This window comes from Poecilia formosa, unplaced genomic scaffold (assembly GCF_000485575.1).
Source record: "Poecilia formosa unplaced genomic scaffold, Poecilia_formosa-5.1.2 Scaffold342, whole genome shotgun sequence".
Classification (NCBI taxonomy): Eukaryota; Metazoa; Chordata; class Actinopteri; order Cyprinodontiformes; family Poeciliidae; genus Poecilia; species Poecilia formosa.
The window spans coordinates 608641-630392 of record NW_006800281.1 but is presented as its reverse complement, the minus strand read 5'-3'; the positions used below and the strand labels follow the sequence as shown (position 1 = coordinate 630392).

General features: G+C 37.2%; 1 protein-coding gene across 5 annotated transcripts in view; it reads right to left on the bottom strand.

Moving 5' to 3' along the window:
* ttbk1a (tau tubulin kinase 1a) overlaps positions 1-21752 on the bottom strand; it is a 55219-nt gene that overhangs the window by 20624 nt on the left and 12843 nt on the right. For 3 of the 5 annotated variants that reach the window (XM_007574032.2, XM_016661769.1, XM_007574031.2), the window contains 12 exons: positions 21145-21292; positions 17414-17487; positions 16975-17115; positions 14969-15073; positions 8145-8210; positions 7075-7167; positions 6187-6312; positions 5948-6102; positions 5057-5270; positions 3736-3908; positions 2749-3089; positions 1759-1940 (listed from right to left, as the gene is read on the bottom strand). In XM_007574032.2, coding sequence (XP_007574094.1) covers positions 1759-1940; positions 2749-3089; positions 3736-3908; positions 5057-5270; positions 5948-6102; positions 6187-6312; positions 7075-7167; positions 8145-8210; positions 14969-15073; positions 16975-17115; positions 17414-17487; positions 21145-21292 — 1818 coding nt within the window. Of the gene's footprint in view, positions 1-1758; positions 1941-2748; positions 3090-3735; positions 3909-5056; positions 5271-5947; positions 6103-6186; positions 6313-7074; positions 7168-8144; positions 8211-10318; positions 10389-12027; positions 12117-14968; positions 15074-16974; positions 17116-17413; positions 17488-19006; positions 19086-21144; positions 21293-21752 lie in introns of those variants that run through there. The other 2 variants (XM_016661770.1, XM_016661771.1) reach the window with 2 other exon arrangements.

Sequence of the window (21752 nt, the reverse complement as noted above, 5' to 3'; positions counted from 1 at the left end):
TAAGAACTATGCTCATTATTTATTATAAAAGTAGAGAGCTGTTGTGGAAAAACAGGGTTTTACTATTTAAAAAAAACAAAATCATCAGAGTTCACATTTTAAACTGATATTAGCAGCTCGTAAGGGAATGCAGACCTTTACTTTAACCATGATTTAAAGAAAAAGGCTGCTAACATTTCCAAATGCAGTACATTCAAGATATTCAGAAGTTAACTGCAACATATTTAGCCTTCCTGTTACCTGCTAAAAGTCTCTCTTTAACTTAAATAAATCACAGGTTTCCTTCAAAATGGCTTCCAATATCTTTGTGTTTCCCCTGAATTCATTTTACGCATCCTCAGCTAACGTGAAGGTCTTCTCACACAATAATAGAATCCACACTGAAGAGTGTTATTGTTAAAGCAACTTTGTAGTCCACAGTGGATTCACTGATGGTAATTTTTTTTTATTTTGAGTAAAAAAATCGTCTCATTCTGTTTACAAGTTGACAAAGAAATGATCACTGTGCTAGCTAGTCTGCAAACTGTAATGGACAGTCTGGTGGACGCTCCACGTGTGTGTGCGGTGTGTTCAGGTGCTGAACAGAGCTGCCTAAAGCTGCAAACACACTCCAGCAGGAGTACGTTAGCTTCTCATGGGAGTTTTAAAGGACAATTCCAGCTTGAATCCAGATGTTTTGCTTTATATCCTAAAAGAAAGTGGGTTGTCTGTAATGCACTTTCAGCAAGGGAAGTTTTTTGTATTTGGAAATTGCATAAAATCCGTTCCTGTATTTCTGCCAAAAAACTGTAATTCTGATCACAGAGTTAGTTAGTTTTAATTAGTCTGTAAACTTAATTTGCTGTTTCTTGATTTCCCAAAGCATTAGCTATTTCATATGTAATTTTATTTAGGTAAACACTTAATAGAAAATGTTCTGCTGCATGGTAAAATAATAAATAAAATGCAAGTAAAGTAAAATATAAATGATTCACAATGCAGAAGATAAAATGACACAGCCAATCTCCTGATAATTAATCTGCTAAAACATGAATGTGAATTGGCTGGATGTACCTCAAGGTGCCAAGAGTAAATATTTGTAATATAAATTTTACCAAATGATGCAAAAATTAGATGAAAAGTTTAATGTATCACTTATTCACCCTCCAATAATGTTTAATTATTGTGATATCTTAATGTTGAATCTTATTTCTTTCATTTAAAATTTGATTTGTAAAGCAGCATTCAGCTTTTATGCACCACAAATATGGAACAAACTTCCAGAAAACTGCAGAACAGCTGAAACACTAAGTTAAAACTCAACCTGTTTAGAGTTGCTTTTGAAACACAATAAATTAAACATTGACCAACATATGTGATGTGTGATAATGGCACTTGACAAAATGTAAAAATGTTTTCTTACCTGCTGGCTGTATTCTATGACTTTGTATTTTTGTGTTTTTATGATGAACTGCCTTGTTGCTGAAATGTGCTATACAAATAAACTTGACTGACTGATAAAAATATTTTTGCCTTCAATTGGATTATGAACCAAAGGACTAAAGGACAAAACGTGGGAATTAGCAAAATGTAGTGTCATGCTGGATTTGTCCTTTAAACTGCATGTTGGAAGTGGAAAAATGAGTCACGGTGGCTGCAGCGCCTCACTACGACAGCTGCAGCGGTAACATGGGCTGCAGCCAATCGCTCTGCTCATCTGTCCAACCCCAGCGCATGCCGCCAGACTCTCTCCTCTGATTGGATGACTGGGTCTCTTACCGGTCTCTGAGGTCCAGTGGGCTCCGACTCTCTTCTGCGAGGGCGTCCCGACGGCAGCGAGTGGCACGGTGACTGAGCCGGGCTCCCGCCGCTTCTTCTCGACGCCTCCTCTTCCGTTAGCGTGAGCATCCCGCGGCTGCTGTCGCGGGTGTGAGTTTTGGGACGGACCACCAACTCGCCTCCTGCAGGAAAACCACATGTTGAAGCATTTTGTTTTCATTTTTCAGGGTGATCTAATCTATCAGCACCACTTGCAGCTCAACCTCTCCCCTACCTCAGGGGTCTGAAGCCTTTACACTGCAAAAACAGGAAATTTTACCAAGTAATTTTGGTCTAATTTATAGTGCAAACAGCTTAGTACACCTGAAATAAGACACTTGAAAATAACTTTTCATCTAAAGATGAGAACTTATTTTAAGTTAATAACTCCTTAATAATTGGCCAATTTTTTCACTTATAACATGTCTTGTCAAATGTCTTGTTATAAGTGACGTAATCTGCCAATTCCTTTATCTGTAAAAGCAATACCAAAGTAGGACTTGATAAGAAGCAGAATTTCTCAAGTTCAAATTATAACTTCATCCTCCTAATGACTTTATTCTCGTAATTGACGAAACAAAAACAAATCCCAGCCTGGACCGAATACGCCATCGTAGAGTTGACATGAATTTAACATCCAAATAAATAGAAGTTGTAAAATATGCTCATCGAACAAGATGGCGGCCCTGGGCGTGCTGATGTCACTCTGAACTACAAACACCGGGCATGTTATTGTCTACATGCAGAAATTTCGCGCATGTGCACAAGTTTGGAGGGCAAAAAGACGATTGTACTTATCAATGGTGAGAAGTCTTTTGCCCTCAAGCAGGTGATTTTTTTGGAACCGAAAAGTTGATTAATCAATAAAATCGATTTATTGCCCCGCCCTGATACAACCCCTTCTTTTTTTTACTGTGACTTTGGAAAAGGGGACTAATTTGGCAACATTACCTCCAGCCCTGAGCCTCCTCCTCTCCTCCTGCTCCTCCAGCGGGCGGAGCTCCTCTGGCTCCTCGTCGGTGGTTCCTGACGTGGTGGGGTGGAAGTCCCGCAGCTCCGCCTCTTTGTCGATGATCACCCACTCTTTGCTGTCAAAGTCCTCCTCCTCGGCCAGCGGGACGGACCGGATGAAAGCGTTGCTGTGCGCCTCCTGGTCAACAGAAGCCACCGACACCTCCTGGCGCCCACTGGCCTGACGGTCACCACGGCAACCGGGGTCAACTGAGAGCATCTGAGCCGGCTGGGAGGAGTAAACGTGACGAGAAGGAGAGCCCAGCATGTCCATCCTAGACCTGGAGGAAACACAAATCGTCATGTGACTCTGATGTGTTTACGGTTTAATTACTTTATTTAGATAAACTGCAAAAACACAAAATCTTAACTTTCACCTCAAACAACTGCACTGTCCAATCAAAGTTAAAAATCCATTAAAATATGTGTTCACCTTAACATTTTTACAGGTGTGCCTGTTTTTCGCACAAAAACTGTTTTTGGCCTTGTTTCTAGTTGAAATATCTTTGTACAATTGAAATAAGAAAAAAATAACTTACAAGTAACTTTTCAGCAAGATATAGGAGCTTTTTTAACGTTAATAATTCCTTACTATTGATTTAAAAAAGTACTGGTCTCACTGGCAGATTATTTCACTTATAAGAAGATATTTTACCTATGGTATAGTAATAAGTTTTTAAATTTTTTCTTCAATATTTGCATTGAATTTCCACAAATAACCAGATGCTGCCACTGGCGCAAACCACAATGAGGAAGACAGGATGTAGTGGTAGGATGATGGTTTTTACTGACAAACTTATTCATGTGTGCTTTTAATTGCGTTTCTTCTGTAATGGAAATTGAAAATTTGTGTTGTTTTGACATTAGCAGAGCATTGACAAAGTTTTGTACACATTTGTAATGGAAAAGCAGCTGCAATCTAATTACCTCTGTCCATAGCCATCGACTCGGCCTTCAGCAGCAGACAGGCGATCAGATTCTGGACTGTTGACCCGACGGTACCGTAAAGACCGACCCTGACCTGTCGGTGACTCCGGGCCTCCTCCTCGAACTGGTGACACTGGACAGGCCCCTCGCTCCGCCTCATCTTCCTCAGCTCCCTGAGAAACAACATGAAGCCAATCAAAAACAAGCAGCAACAAACCAATGACAAACAGCTCAATTTTTCTGAAAAACTTTATTTGTGATAAATGTCAGTAACTCAACGGTACATAGAAATATTTGAAAATGTTCTAATGGAAAGTATAAGTGCAAAATTAATATAAAAACTAAAAGCTTTAAGGCCCTTTGGCGACCTCTGGTGGACTACCTGTTCAGTGAAGATGCAATACGAAACTTTTATTTAAAAGAAGAAAAAAAATCACAAATTTGTTAAGATTGGCACCATAATGTGACAGTTTAATATGAGACAGATAACCAGTGAAAAGATCAATCTCTTCCACTTCCTATTTGTGCTGCTAATGTCTGAAGAAATCCACCCCTCCCAGCCAAAACCAACCAATCAGAGCCAGGAGAAGGGTCTTACTGCTGTCAGTCATATACTTGCTCATAAATATGCCAATGGTGGAGAAACAACTCATTGTTAAAGGAAAACCTTTTATCCACCATCATATGTGACCATGCTAATTAGCCTTAGAAATCACAACAGGCTCTGCTGATGGGGAGAAAGCAGAGGAGCTTGATATTCATAAATATGAAGGAGTCTGATGATTGTGTCATGAAGTGTCATTTGGTAAATAATGACACTTTAATTTAAGGCACAGTTCACACTTTTAATGGACTACATGTTAGCATTAAGGGTGTATTATTTACCGAATGACACTTCAAGACAACACTCATTACATTCCTGAAGACGCCTTAATATTCATCACAGTGTTATGCCAGTCTTATGCACACTGCTTCAAATAAAATGTTACAGTTTCAACAAATATTTTTTTTTTATTTTGGAAAAGTTCCATACTGCAGATTTAGAGGAGAACTTGCATTTTACTGGAAATACTAATATCTAGCATCTTCTTATTTAATTCATTTATTTATTTGATATCATTATAAGGCTGAAACGATTCCTCGAATGATTCGAGTACCTCGATTACTAAAATATTCGTTTACAACAGCCCTATATCATTATTTTTCTTACTATAAGCGCTTCACACTTCAGCTTCTGCCATAACTACACTGGCTCTGTTTTGTGATAGTCTTTTTTGATAAATAAAAAGTGTTGAACTAAAACCAGGCTGTAGATTCAGACCTTGTTAAGGCTGATCCTGAGTCTGTTGCGGTTGAAGTCTGTGTCCTCCCAGGCCTCTCCCGGCTCCCCGACGTTCTGCTGCGTGGCCGTCTCTGCCGGAGGCCGGCTCGGTGGCGGAGGAGGCGCATTCTCCTGATCGCTGAAATGTTCATCCCGCAGACCGTCCTCTGTGTTTTCTCTCTGCGGATCTCCAGGAACCGGCGTCACAATGGCTCTGGAGCAAGAAACAGACCCAGGATACATCACAAAAAATATCTAAGAAACTAAAAGAAATGCTTCTTTTACAAAGAAAATTCATTCTGAAAAATATTCAGCTTAAACTGAAACTTCCAGCAGTTTTATAAAGGATCCCAGATGTTTCTTATTTCCTGACATTAACTTTTGCATTTCTCTGGACATCGCCTCTAGTGTTCATTCTGCACTGATCTACACGGCCTTTGATTTAAAGTGCAAAATTCCCACTTTGCTTGTTCTTATGCTTTCCGTTTGGGTTTCTCCTGCTTACAAAAACAGCCCAAAAGAAAATCCATACATTTCTTGGTTATAAGTTAATATTTTGTGGTGTCTGGAAAATGAGCCGTTTTGAAAACCTCAGTTGCTTTCTTAAGAAGATATTTCATGTTTTAAAATGTTTTTGCAAGTAAACAAAAATGTTAGGAGGATGGATAATTTATCTGATGTATCAAAGGATTAACATTTTTGAAGATTTGATTCACATTCAAAAATTATAAGCAGGAATATACTGGACTTAATTTGTATTAAAAGTACTCTTGGAAAGACAGCTAACCAGCTAGCTAGCTAACCAGGTAGCTAAGTTGCCTGCAAGACAGACAGACAGAGAGACATTCAGACATCTGTCTGAATTCAGACAGACAGACAGATCTGTCTTACCCCACAATGGCTGCAGTGGGTCGGGTATTGTGCTGTGGCTGAGTGGAGGCACTGGTTGACAGCGTTGCATCACTTCCTCCCTTTTCCCAGTCGAAGGGTTCGTTCTCGGTTATGATTCGTTCCTTCATGCTGTTCTCAAACACTGACATCAACAGCTAGAAGATAATAAATAAACATGAATCTGTGTTCCAGTGCTGGTTTTGCTCCCAACAGTCCAGTCATGGCTGCTCCTGCAGTACCTGGTAGTCTGGTTTGGTGTAGTAGTCCAAGGCCTGGACGTGATCCAGGAAGATATTGAATTCTGAAGGCATGTGTTTGAGCAGCATCCGGTGGTCGTAACGCTCTTTAATCTGACCGACTTGTTCCTGAACAGAAAATAAAACATCAGCCTAAAACTTGATTACAATGTAGTTTATCTGTGTGTTGTTTAAGTCCATGATGAAACTGCATGATGGACATCCAAATTTGCTGTTTTGTTAATATTCCTCGCTCCTTTGTGAATTAACAATTTGTGTTGTTTTTTTTAAATAAAACTGGTGTCGTATTAGATTTTTGACATTTTGGTGAAATTCATAGATCACAACTGAATCAATCAGTTCAAAGGCAAAGTTCATTACAAATGCTTCTCTGATTTGATGGTTTTATATTAACAATTTGACAGCAGGATAATGTTCTGCAAGGATCATTCTTGGGAATGTAGTAACAAGTTTTAAGTTTTATTTTCTGTAGTTTGATATTATTGCTCACTGATCTGCTGCCTGTCTTATCCAGGTAGAGGTGGGTAAAGCACCCAAAAATTTTACTCAAGTAAAAGTAAAATGTGGCTGACAAGAAATTACTCAAGTCAGAGTAAAATGGTATTTGGTAAAAAGTCAACTCAAGTACTGAGTAACTGATCAAAACACCAATCATTTAATATTTAAAGATTACATGCGCTCATTCTGTCAATAAATGTGCTGTTGTTGTGATTGCTTAATAAGTTGCTCAGGGTTTTTGGTAGGAATGTGATGCCATACGACGACGCTAAAAAGAGACGTTAAATCAAACTACTCCTTTGTCGTTATTGTTTCTAAAAGTTGTTGTGTGAATGGATAAGGTGTCATCCCGTTCATGAAAAACCCTCTGACCTTGTCTTTGATTTTCCGCCATGGCAGCTGTCCAACAGCGAACTCCACCAGCATGTAAAACAGGGACCACAGGTCATCATGACGACCCATTTCCTGAAGAGACACCAAGAGGCATTACTCAGAAAAGAACTGCATGTGTTCCTGTTGGGATAGGTAAAAAAAAACTTTAAGATCATGTTGAGATTACTGTCAAAAGAAATGCTGGCTTCATTCAGCAAATTATTTATTTAACCCTCCTGTGGTGTTAGGAGAGCAGCTCAGGAGGAGAGCAGCAAATGATGCCATGGTCAAACAGCAGGGAATTGATAGGGGTTTGTCCCATCAGACCATCAGTTTCCAAAATCGCTCAAAAAAACAAAAAAAAAACAAAAAAAACTTGTACAAGCGCACACAGGGTCAGTGCAACTGTGTCAGACTGCGTGCAGAGTAAAAATGACCCCATCGCTTAAGACCGTGGGAGGGTTAAATGGACAGTATTATGTGTTTTAAAGCACAGTCAAGTAACTGTGTTACTTCCAGCTGTTATAAAAATGCTGTACATATGAAATATGACTGTGAAGAAATTTTACTTCGTAACTTAACGCCTTTAAATTGGGCTTCTGTCTCTTTCAAAACTCTTGCGCTTTCTGGAACTGTGCCTTCAGGAATTCATTACAACATGGCTCCTCTATTAACTTGTTAACAACATTTTTACTAGTGTAACTTGTAAAATGAGCTCAGCAGAGGTGCAGTTCCACCAGGTGTTTGCTAACTGCTGCTGGCTAGTCTGAAGGGTCTGAGTGGGAAAGGGCTGCTCCGTGAGGCGGACGCTCTGAGGAGGAGCTGCGTCTCAAAGGCGGGGCTGGGTCCAACCAGGCGTTTTTCACAGCTGAATGGTTGCCATGGAGATTAAAGGATTTCTCAAAAGCGCATGAAAAAAATCAAAGCAACACTTGAGGTATGGTTTTGACGAGAGAATAACATTATAACATGATGTAGAGCTCTAAAAAAAGTTGGTTTTACATAACAATTCCCGCTTTAATTCAAATGCTAAAACTCCAAAGTCGGATGAGGAAGCAGGCAGGACTGACCTTGTTCTTGTGGGCGTTTACTGAGGCATAGCGGACCGTTCCTCTGAAACCTGCCACAGTCCTCGGCTGAACACACAATGAAACAAAGTGAGTCAGCAAATGTTCACATCACAACTCACCAACCCATCATTTCCTTCTTTTTTTTCAACATACGCCAAACAGAAGTTTAAAACAAAACTCATCAAACGCTATACCTCCTCAGAGATACTCTGTGCTTGTTGTGGTTGAACTGAAATGGAAAGATTTATCACTTTAGCTCTGAACATCGACAGTGAACGCAAACTGTATGGCACTCTGGTTTTATTGGTTTCAGACAAACTGGGAGAACAGACTGAGTTACAATAAACATCAGCAAGGAAAACTGAAGACTGACAAGCTTGAGGATATTTTATTTTGAGATTCAGCCAATTAATCCTTAAAGATTTAAATTCTCCATGGAGTGAATGTGGAGATGCTAGCTGCTCTAAATGCAGTAAAATGGTTTAAAATGTCCTGTGTAATAATTCCTTCCTTTTAAAATACTTTTTTCAGAAACTCTTTATTAGGATAAATTATTAATGATAATTACCACGAGGACGGCTGTAAAAATCCTTGATAAGTGCTGCCGTTTTTACTTTACAGAGACTGAATTGACTAAAATTGGAATTTACACGTCAATTCAGAAATCTGAGCGGTAGATAGAAAATGGATGAAAAGCAGACAAAGTGTCACTTTGAAAGGCATAAAGAAAGACTTGAGATCAATTTTTTATAATGTTTTACTATATAAAACATTATAAAGTAGTTGGAATCCTTGGAAGTGAAATATAGTCACAAGTGGTTTTAGGCTCTATATTTTGATTTTAATTTATTTGTTCTAACTGGAATCAACTTGCTTTGTTACCATATTTTTTGGAGAGTTTAGATTAAATAAAAGGCCCAGTGTGTGTCACTAAAGACACTCAATACAACGTAGAAAATCTTTCACAATAATGAGATAAAATGAAAGTGTCCTTTCCTGGTTCGGATTTATGTTCCAGATGCAAACAGATAACGTTCAGACCAAACCAAACAAAAAAAAATGTAACAAAAAGGAGGTTAAAAGGTCAGACTGAAACTACACAGCCTCCAGTTTTAGAAACTGACCATGAAGTTCAATTCATAAGCAGAAAATTATACTGCAGTGCTCCAGGGACACAAACTAACAAGAAGGTTTTCATATAAGCTCTGCAGGCGAGCGCTGGATCTACGTCTGCATCACTTCCAAATGCAAAGCCGCACAAAAAGCTTAAGTGTGTGCTTAAATGGGCCGGAGTAACAGATAGCTTCCCCTCCAGTTTTCCTTTTATTTGACTACGAGAGAGCACGTCTCCTGCAGCAACTCTTCACCATGCAAATAAAATATGCTTGAACAAACAGTGTCAAGAAACAGTACTTGCTCCCCTACAGATTTTTTTTATTTGTATCACGCCTCAATGTTTTATTTTAACTAAGATAACCTCAGTAAATATAACATAATTGCTGCCTAAGCTTATTGGAAACTGCAGCTGGATTTCACATCGCTGCTTAGAAATCTTGGCTGCTTTCTTTGGGGAATTGTTTGAATTTAGCCACAGTGAATGTGGCTAAACGTTTTTGCTGCACAGACGTTGTAGAGTTCATCGGCACCAATTTTGTCTGATTTGAAGAAGGTGGGGAGGCTAATAAGTGATCTCTGGAAACATTTATTAGTATCTTTTAAATGAGAACGGCACAAAAATGTTTGCAGTGCAAACCAGTACAAGTCTTTGTGCTAGATATTAAAGCTAGTTTATTGATCTGCAGCTTTTAAGTGTGTTGACACAGGGAAAACCTAAGAAATCTGAAGAAATTAAACACCTTTTTACAGCTGTGTATTCTAACCATCTGTGTTGTTAAATGTTTTCTCATAAAAGAAAATAATCAGATATCACTAAAGTGGATTTTTTTTGGTTTAGCCCCTAACTGAAAGATAATCTCATATCTTAAGTTGGACAAGTGGTAGATGTGTGAACAAAGCCACCTATGACTGATTACGACTGATTTGACCTCCAGAATAAATAATTTATGTTAAACAATTGAAACCAAAAATAATTTTTCTTTTCATATTCAAGTTTTAATTTCTTGGATTGCTGGTGATGGTGGTGCGACCCCTCGGTAGCTATAGAAACCACTCACATCCCTGGGGATTCATGGAGGTGACGGAGAAACGGGAGGCATGCACGTCAAAATCATAAGTCCAAAGGAACTGTAAGAAAAACAAAAGTAACGCTGAAACATAAAATAACCAAAATGAAACACAGTCCACACGTACAAAGCAACAGAAAAGTCACAGAACATAAATAACAGCTTAAAAAAAATACAACAAACAAAAACTTGATGACTGGTGAGCAACAAAGTTTGAGCATCTGACCGCTCACATAACACGAAACTTTCTGAATTGACTCTTTATATGGAAACCTGTGAACAAATACAAACTGATTACTCAACCAACAATTTACTGCATTCCTGTGGTGAATATTCATACAAAATGCTTTAAAAAAACTGACATTTTACATGTGAAAACCAGTATTCCTCAAGTTAAAAATTGGAAATTCATCATAGATTATGGATTATTCCATATATTCCAAGTATAATGGATCCTGATCATGGCGTTTTTTAATGACTGACTTCAGAGTTCCTGCTTTAGATGGTGCTGTTTTCCTACAGAAAGGTTTGGCTGCAACTAACAATTATTTTTGTAATCCATAGATTATTCCAATGATTACGTGGATAAAAAATGTAACCACTTATGCCTTTCTTACACTACATCAGAAATACATTAAAAGTTGCAACAGATAATTAAGTTCCTTTTGAAATAAAAATTTTCTTGTGTAAAATGCAATGAAGTAGCATTTTGTTTACATAAACTTGATCATTTGTAGCAAAGGATGCATCTGCAGCAAAAAATAATTTCTATAATGTGAGAAGTTCAGCTCTTTCTGCCGGACTTAACATCAAACAGTGTAGAGCTGATCTGTTGATTATTTAACTGACTAATAATTGGATAGAAAATTGTGCCTAAAAGAAGATTATCTTTACAGAATTTGAAGCAGGTGAAGCTAAAATCATTCCGCTGGATGAATTTTGGGCTCAACATATTTACAGACAATTTATTTCGTTAAATGCAAAAAGTAAATACAGCTCTGTAAAAAAATGAAGAGGCCACTGCACTGAACCGTGTTGAAAACCTCCTGGTTATTCCACCAAATACTGGTTTCTGAACTCTTCCTGAGTTAAAACATTAGTGTTTTTGTTTCTAAATGAATATGAATTTGTTTTCTTTGCATTATTTGAGGTCTGAAAGCCCTACATCTTTTTAGTTATTTTGACCATTTCTCATTTACTGCAAATAAATATTAAATTTCTGCTTGCAATTTCAGACATGTTGTCAGTAGTTCATTGAATCAAAGAACAAAATTCAGTTTTACTCAAACATAAACCTATAAAGAGTAAAATCAGAGAAACTGATCATTTTAGGTGGTCTCTTAATTTTTACAGAGCTGTATATTGTTTTGGCTAAATTTTTGCTCTGAATATGCTGTTCTTTCAGCAAACGGCCCTTTTTGGTCTGCATACTTTTATTAACAATTAATTGATAACTAGTTGACAATTAGTCCATTACGATTAACTTGATGAATCATTTCAGCCCCTTCAGTAAAGAAGAAAATGTCAGCAGATGTTTTAGTTTTAGCCAAGGGAAGTGCTGTTTCCATCAGTTAGGCGCCTCTGACCGAGCTTGATGGACGGAAGAGCTGGAGCGATAGAAAAAGAACAAAAATGGGGGAGGAACAGGAAGAGGAGAGATGGATGGGTAGAAACAAGAAGGAGAGAGAGAAAGAACTGACTCAGCTGTAGGAAGAGGATGACCGGGGAATACAGGACGGGCGGAGGGAGGGAAGCAAGAGAGACCAGCATTCAGAGTCTCGCCCAGTGACGCACACCAACGCATCAAATATTCATCTCACTGCTGCAACAGACGCAGCACAACACTGCAGGACGAGCGATGGGAAGAAACGACGAGGGAAGGATGTAAGGGAAGAGGAGGGGTGGCGGCTGGAGGGAAAAAAAAAGGATGAAGATGGGAGAAAATGAAATGAAAGAGGAGGAGAGCAGCAGAGGAGAGGGAACAGTAGATGGATGCACCTCACGTACTAACCGATCTAAAAATAACTCGCAGTTCAGTCTGATAGAAAGAAAATAAACGAGAGGTGAAGTGGAAAGAGACTCACTGCAGATCAGAGGGAAACTACTGACTCCATCTCTTCCTCAAAACCAGTGAAAACATTTAGACATTCAAACATCCAGTTCATTTTCTTGTTTTTTTCTTTTCTTTTCAGTAAACAGTCTGAACAATCCCTGGGACTTGGTATTGATCCCAGAGATTCACTGACACACAGGATGTCAGGCAGCACGGACGAGACAGTAATGTGATGAGATGCTGCACTGCAGCAAACACACCCACTTTACACACAGGGAGGGGGACTGTTCCTTTAAAATATCATTAAATGATTAATAATTGAACTCATCATTAAAGCATTAGAAAGCCAATGGCCAACTAAAAGTTAATGTGGCTTTTAGTTGGAAAGCCAACTAAACTAAATAAAGAGGTTGGAGTTAGATTGGAGTTAGATTAGACTCAGTTGACCAGATAAAAGACAAGATATTAATTGTTATACATTAGTCCTTTTTGGGGGGTTTACAATTTGATTTATTGTCTAAAATTAAAATTTAGATTAGAATTTCTGATTCTTTCTGTTTCTGTTACATTTTCTTAGAAATTTGGTCTCAGCAAACATATTAAATCTAAAACAACAGCATGTATGAAAGAAAAATATACATTTCAGACCCTAAAACTTTGATATTCTGTTGCTTTGTGAGTATACAACCCCGTCTTCATTATTAAAAGATATTATCATCTAGATCAGAAGAACATCTGCCATAAATTCAACAATCTGCACACATTTCTCGTTTATAAAGCTCATAGCAGTTGTATATTCATACACAATGAAGAAAAAAATGAATTAACTGCATGATTAGGACCTAATCATTAGCTGTGTTCCCATTACCAATGTGCGCAAAACTTTGATGATATTCAGCCAATGTAGAAAAAGCATAAATTCGCAAATGCAGTGTTTCCACTAAATAAGAAATAAAATTAAAATATTGTGAACTCATTTGTCTAAGTCATCAAAAAACATGGTTCTCAAAACCTGGACCAGATTACTCTACACTGATCATAGGATTAAAAAACTTGTTTTTTCACTTGCTCTTTGTGCTATTTGTGAAAATAGTTGATGTTTTATTTCACCCAAACGCCATCCTGAAAGCTGTATGATGTGTGGGTTTCACAGATGTTTTCCATGAGGAGAAATTGTGTACATTAAATGCTAAATGCTGCTATTCTACAATGTAGGAGACAGTTTGTTGCAGACAAGACTACTGATGTTCAGCATACAATGTGGGTCAGCTGCACTGGAGCTTTCCATGCATGAGCCGGTTAAAGGTTTGCAATACTTTTACTCTGTGAGTGAAGCACTAGAGACGCTTTGGTCAGGCGTGTTTTCTATGAATGGCGGATTCAGTCGGTGAGGTGCCAATGCTTCTGCATGTAATCGGATGTTTCTGGTGAATTTAACACAACATGGACCTGGAAGGAGTAATGCACTTTTTCTCCAAACCAACAGCATATTTTGATATGAACATCCTCATGTTATAGTACACATCTTAAAGCTGCAGTATGCAACGATAAATAGATTTTTTTCTTTTACATATTTGCTGAAACTCTTGCATTGTTGCGTTTTTTTTTTTACAGTTTGATTTATTGTCTACAACTAACTTTTATATTACAATTTATGATTCTTTTAAACTACTGTATGATGTTTCAATGTTACATTTTCTTTAAAATTTGGTCTTAAATATATTACACCTAAAATAATGGCATGTATGAAAGGAAAATATACATTTCAGACCCTAAAAGGTGAGATATTCTGCTGCTTTGTGTGTTTAAAGCCCCGTCTTCATCATTAAAAGACATTAATTATCATCTGCATCATAAATTCAACAATCTGCACACATATATTGTTGATAAAGCTCATTGCAGTTGTATATTTGTACCCAATGAAAAAATATTTGTACACTTTTAGTGAAGCACTAGACATGAAGCTGCAGTACGCAACTTTAAAAATAAGTTTTTCTTTTACATATTTGTTGAAATTGCTAATATGTCGTGACAATTTGGTATGAGACCGACAACCTGTGAAAAAAATCAAGCTTCTACGTTCTTCCAGTGCTAACTAGGAACAACCAATCAGAGCCAGGAGGCGGGTCTTAGTGCTGTCAATCACAATCTCATGCAGCTGTTCATCCCCTCCTCACCCACCTTGCTCTCTGCTACGCTCTCTGCAGTGGCAACAGATGATGGTTTGTTTTTCCACCATTAGTGCATTTAGCTGTGTGTACATGAGGTTGATTGACAGCACTAAGACCCTCCTCCTGGCTGGAGACAGACAGCAGTAGTAGCTCATGGAGACGGTGGAGGAACTTGATTTTTTACAGATTCTCTGTTTCATAACGAACTGTCACATTTTTGATTGTACGATTTAATGAATTCAACCTTCTTAGGAAAAACATAAAAAAATAAAACAAAAACTATATTGTTTGCTAAAATCTCTGAAAATAAAACAAGAAAAAGAGCTTGAGGTTACTGTAAAAGTGCCTCCAGATCCTTCCGATGAAGCTATTGCTGTCCAGGGAAAAAGAGAGAGATAGATTATCACGGTTCCTTACCGGTCGAACTTCTCCAGAGGTGTTGGTGTATTGACGCGCCAGACCAAAGTCCAGCATGTAGCACTTCCTGTAAGTGGAGGGGAGCCGGCCCATCGCAAAGTTTGACTGGAAGAGACAAGAGAACAAATTCATCTCATGTAGATTTAACGTCTCAACATGACTGCAAAATCAGAGGTCATTATGTCACTTTTAAATGAGATTGTAATTTTGTTATGACACTGACAAAATTTCATAGTTTCTCTTTTATATCTAGAAATCATTTTTAAAAACATGATATTTTCCTTTAAGCTCAGAGAGACTTTCTGCATTTATTCTTAAGAAAATAAAATGTTACTTTTCTCAGTGTAGCCATTCACAGCTTTAGGTAAATTCTTCACATGTTTTATGCTGTAATGAAAATATTTTTTATGAAAACTCAATTAAATCTTCAATTTCATTAAACACGAATTATGATCTATTTCATAATATGCTGGTTTTTGGCTTTTTTGTGTTTTGCTGATGCACTTGTTTATTTATGTTCTATAAATCTTGCCATATTCAGTTCATTTGTCTGTGTTCATTATTGTTACAAAGGTGTTGCCGTATATTTATAAATTTCTTCAGTGGTTATCTCCAATTTGCTCCTGCTTCATCCAAATAAAACGTTACAGGTTCTCAGAGTTTTTGCAAGAATCACCTCAATAAATACCCAAGCGTCATCCATTGCCTTCCTGCTTCACTATAATTTGATTTAATCAGTAGATTTATTCCGTTTTACCTTGCAAATTATCATTTCCAAACTTTCTGCCACTAAATGCAGCCCAAAAACGAATGGTTTAGGACCGATGGATCCAAACTGAATGCAGTCTGATGAAACCCCTCAGGGGATTTTTTTCTGCATCCCCTAATCTGGTATTCCTAATCCTACCAGCCTAATCAGCACTGTCCTCCATCTTTTGCTCCAGCTCTCATTGTTAATATGCAAATTGAATCAGCACAAAGGTTCTCAAATCCTCTTAAAAATTCCCCTCTGCTTCCTCTGTTCTGTCTTTGTTTGGCTGTTTATAGCGCAGCAGATATTTGAAGTTGAGAGGAGTTCAACTTCATTTGGAAACTGGCAAATGTGCTGAAGATTTAAAACAAAACTATCCAAAAAAGGTTTTATTAAAGCTACACAAATACATAATTACTGCTTTGTTTTATTTAAATGTGTGAAAGAAAGACATACATGAAAGCTGCATTATGTAACTTTTATTAAATATATTTTTTATATATTTGTTAAAACTGTCACTATGTGAAAATATGTGAAAAAAAAGGGTTAGGGTGAAGGAGATCCATCTTTTCACACAGATTATCTTTTTCATAACAAGCTGTCACAATATGGTGACAGTTTTTACTAGCGGTGCACTGATTGCAGTTTTCTGGCCGACCGCCGATTATCAATCATTAAAAAGCCTGGCCTCCTGATTCCCATTTTGGCTGATAGCAAATTTGTTTGTCTAAAATGTTGCTAAATATAGCAAGAAAGTTGCTGAGTTGGTAACAGTGGGGCGAATGTCGTTAAGAAGAAACACAGAGACACAACCTGATGGGCTGGTCTGCCAGTCAAACCTCTCGCTGCAGAGCAGAAGAGGACAGTGGCTGATTTTCAGACTTTTGCTTAGTTAGATAAGATCGGCTTCACATGTAAGTGCCATCAACTGATCTCCCAAAAATAAGAAAATTGGCACAGATAAATCGTCTGGCCGATAAATCAATGAACCCGTAGTTTTACAAACATGTGAAAAACCTTTTTTTTTTATTAAAAGTTACATGCTGCAGCTTTAAACCGATTATAATAATTAATGACCCATCCCTCATGACATACAAAACTTGACCTTCATCTCCCTCATTTTGTATTTCAAACCACGACAGCTATCCTGTTGTTTCTGTCTTTTTAAAATAAGAACGCTATGCGGATTACTCAGATCCCGGGCAGTTTGCCGCACGTCAGACGTGGTGATCTCATCTCTGTAAAGTCTGCTTACCGGTTTGATGTCGCGGTGCAGGAATCCCACTGAGTGGATGGCTTCGATGGACTCCAGGATCTGCTTGCCGAGTCGCAGGGTGGTGCTCATGGTGAAGGTTCCTCTGGGCTGACTCCTCCGCAAGTCGGCCAGGTTACGGCCCTGGAACGGCACAAAAAGAGGAAATTAGACTTCCTCATCAGCACGAGACTCATAGCGCTGGTCATTTTAAAATACTGGAGATTGGAAATTGGAATGGAAATTATGATCAGTGTGTCTCTAGTTAAAAAAAACAACAATCCATTCACAATAGAGTTAAATTTAAAGTATTTCTAGAACACATTCTAAGCTTTATTGTTAGATATCAAATCACAAATACATTTTGCTACTAATTCTTTGACATAGAAATAATACAGATGTCGCCATCCTCCTGGTTAAAGTCGCCCACGCTGTGACTCACCTGAAGCTGCATCACCACGTAGTTAAACTTGTCATTTCTTCCACAACCAATAAATTTACAGACGTGGTTTTTACCTAAAGAAAGAGAGAGAGAGAGAGAGAGGGAGAGAGAGAGAGGACATTATTTAACGTTTGCTCTGCTAGCACACAATAATAGGAACAAATAGATACAATTATAATATCCATCCAAGATTCTCTGTATTTTTATTTAATCACTTCCACACTTTGTGTTCATCACAAGCTTAAATGCGAAGGAGGCAGAGTTCATAATTTCTATTTGCATATTAGAGCTGAGTCATTCTTCTAAAAAAAAATTACAGTGTCACCAGCAAGCAGCACGATTAACTCCTCAGTCAGAGACTCTCACTGAGGATCATTAGTGGATGTAGTCGTGCATTAGACAGCAAGAAAGACACCGTCTTTCCTCAAGGTTGGTTGGAACGAGAGCTAAAACAGACAACATACTGGTTTACTTTGAGACTCTAAATGCTAAATGAATTTTTAGTTTTTAATCATGCAGTTAAATCATTACTTTTTCATGTGCACTCACTGCAAAAACACAAAATCTTACCAAGTAGCTTTTCTGCAAGACTTAGAAGCTTGTTTTCAGTAAATAATTCTTAAATATTGATGAAAAATTAGTGGCCATGTCACTTATAACAAGACATTTTCCCTTGATATATATGAAATAGTCAGCCAATGAAATTAGAACTTTTTCATCAATATTAAATAATTATTTACTTAAAACAAGCTTCCAAGTGATGCTGAAAAGTTACTTATACGTTAGTTTTCTAATGTCAAGTGTGTTAAGATATTTGCACTAGAAACTCATCCAAAATTCTTAAGATTTTGTGTTTTTGCAGTGCAATCAACTCAATTTATCACAAGTGGACTTTAAATCATAGAAACATCTAGAAAAACACTAAAAACACTTTTTTCTACGTTGCTGTAATGGAGTATTTTTGTGTAGAATGCAGAGAGGAAAGGGATTAATTTAATACAGTTTGGGATACAAACATATTATCACAAAATGTGGAAAAGGTGAAGTGATGTGAATACTTTCTGTATACTAACATTTAGAAAAATGTCCCTTAGAAAGTTACAGAAAACCCACTCCATCAAAACAGTTCTGGATTTTCTAATCAGAAATGGTGAAGCTTATTTAGGTTGTGAGAGCTTTTTAATTGTAATCCAAACATTTTCACTCAGGTTCAGTTTGGGGTTTTTAATCATTCAACCTGTGACCCTCAGAAGAAAGGAAACTGCTTAGGAAACCCACCTGAATCATAACAGAAAAGATGGTGAAACTGTTGCGCTGAGTGTTTCAAATAACTACCATCCTACTGTTGCACACTTAATAATTAATCAGTGTGATTTCGCAGGGTTTTTTGTTGTTGACAAACGTTAATACAAACAGAAGCGACAGTGAGCGCCTCTGCTGATCAGCAGTTACTGCGCTGAATCGCGTTGGCTAGCTTCGTAAATACATATAATCTGGCTCTAACAAGAGATCATTCATAATTTTTCATCAAATATTGAGGTTATTTTTCACGTTAGCTCACATCTCCTACACATTTGAGATAATATAATTTACCTGTTAACAACACATACAAGAGCAACAGTGAGCGCCTCCGCGGATCAGCCGTTAGCTCTCTGAGTCAGGAGTGCTCACTGTTCTATACGCCCACTGGTGGCGAACTGTTGTAACTGCAGCTTAATGCCTCCCTCAGTCCGAATAGCAGCTTAAAAACAGTTCATACAGTCAAACAGAACTAGTCTAAAAATTTAAATAAGAAAAGGAAGGGGGTGTCATTATTTCTAATGTCCGTTCTATCACACAACACTGTCAAGATGTGGCAAGTTGTGTCTTCCACATTTTTTTAAGACGTCAACTGCATGTTTCTTGTAAATTAATCAGAATGTATTTAATTATGATTGCCTATGGATGCTTTTATAGATTCCAATAAACTAAGGTAAGCACAACAATGTTGTATGTAGCTCCAATTTTTCAGTTAATTTGTCTGCATAAACCAACTTTTCAAACTCTCCATGCAGGACAACCAAAATAGATTCTGGTTAATCGAAGAACATAGATAAAATTAGATGTCCTCTGTTCGTTTTCTGTCATGTTTTCACACATATTAATTGTGTTACTTTGTGTGTTTTGTTGCTGTGTCTTTGCCAGGATTCCCTTGGAAAACCGTTGTTTTTTTTTTATCTCAATGGGATTTTATCCTGATACAAAAAAACCCCCAACAAAAAACAACTAAAATGTGCTAAATGAATTCTAATTACTTTACAGGCAGCATTAACATTGACGATGCACTTTCAGAGAGAAAAGAAAATGTGGTTTATTCATTTGATGTTAAATAATTCACACAAAGTGAGAGTCAGAATATTCGCTGTGACCTGCTGGGGATGGCGAAGGGAGAGAGAGACTGATGGACCATGAAGAGTCGATCAGTCCAGCAGCTTAATGTGCCTCTGTGACAAAGTGGAGGCTGCTCCAGTCATCACTAACCCACCCAGCCAACCACATATTGCCCTAACATGTGACACAATCAACACTTAGGTGATATAACACTGTTACGCAACACTGTTTTCTCAGCTATTATAATTCAGTATGTGGAAGAGCTGCATAATTTGGCTTTCTGTGGTTTTATAAATCACGCTACATCAAAAAAGATTTTTAAAGAAGAAAAATATGTGTAAGTTAGAACAGAAATCAGATTACTTAAAATATTCTGTAACTGAGAGTTGAATGTGAATTTTTTTTTTTAGGTTTCTGTGCCACCTTCCATCTTCTAGACCCAAAGGTTGTTTTGCACACTCATGTAAATCCTCAATAGATGAGATGAGTTGAGGTGTGCCTCAGGGATTAGTTTTTGTCCCATTTCTACTCTCCATTTACATGGTTCTTATTAACCTGCTGACAGTGTTCATTGCCATTACTATATAGACAAGGATTAACTACAAAAAGGTAAAGTCATATTCATTAAATATGAGTAGTAAAGAAAAGAACACACTATATAGATGAATTACACACAGCCCTTACTTCTGCTTACTATGATGATTTTCTGCTTACAGCTGATGGAAACTCAACACTTAAGATCAGAGTATTATATCACACCAATAAAAAAACTATTTAAAGCTGCAGTCGGTATCTTTTTTAAAAATATGCTTTTTACATGTTTGTTAAAACTATCACGATGTCCTGACAATACAGTAGGAAACGGATCATTTAGGTATAATAAAGTTAGAGGGAATAACAAAGAGGAGAGGAAATGGAACTGCTACGTAAACAGTCTTCAACCACTTCAAAATAAGAGCATAAACATAAACATTTTACTAGAATTACTAAATAAACTTCAACTCAGATGAAAGTTTACAAAACTGCTAAGTAAATTAACACTTTAGAATTTATTTGGAAAAATGTATTTATGGAAAGCTAAGTGCGCTAAACATTTTCAAAGGTTGCTAAACATAGAAACTAGATATATAATATCATATATATCAAGTTATTTCTCTTGTTCCTTGGCATGATTAAAGTTGCTACTTTGAAATTTAGAGAGAATATTCTGTGTTAAAAAGCATACATAAATACCAGTAAAAGTAACAAAAATATATATATAGATTTTTAAAATAAAAATGTCTCTAGCTTGAAGTATTTACAGTAGGTGTTTCACTGGACGGAAAACAAATGATATGTGTTAAAAATGTGTCAGCTCTCACCCTGCAGCTTCTTGAGAACTGCCACCTCCATCTTCAGCACCTGTTTGGGCTGCTGGGCCGACTCCACCTTTAAAGCCACATTCTCCCGTGTCAGCAGGTCCAAGGCCTCGTAGATCTCCCCAAACCCGCCCCCACCAATCTTCTTCAGCTGCCACACAGTGACCCAAGACGTAGACAATTAGATCCACATTCTCTACTATAACGAAAACCTGACACAAATATTATCAGGCAGAACTAAAGCTGGGCGATATGGAGTAAGAATAAAATCTCAAGTTTTTTGTTTGTTTGTTTTTTTTTTTTGTTTTTTTTGTTTTGCTTGGTTTTGTTTTTAAGAAAAAAAAATTAAATAACAGAAAATATTTTCAAAATGTGACTTTTATTTTAATCATCCCTTCTGCGACAATTAAAATAATCAGATTATTAAAAATAGTTTTTATTTAATTACAAAAATATAGTCATAATATTGACAGAATAAAGATGCTATTTCAAATGGAAAACTTTGTAAAATTCTGAGAAAAAAGTTATATTAGTGAAAATAAAGTTGTTATTTAGAGATTGTGCATAAGTAATAGTAGCACTACTTTGACTTATTTTTAATCAAGTAAAAA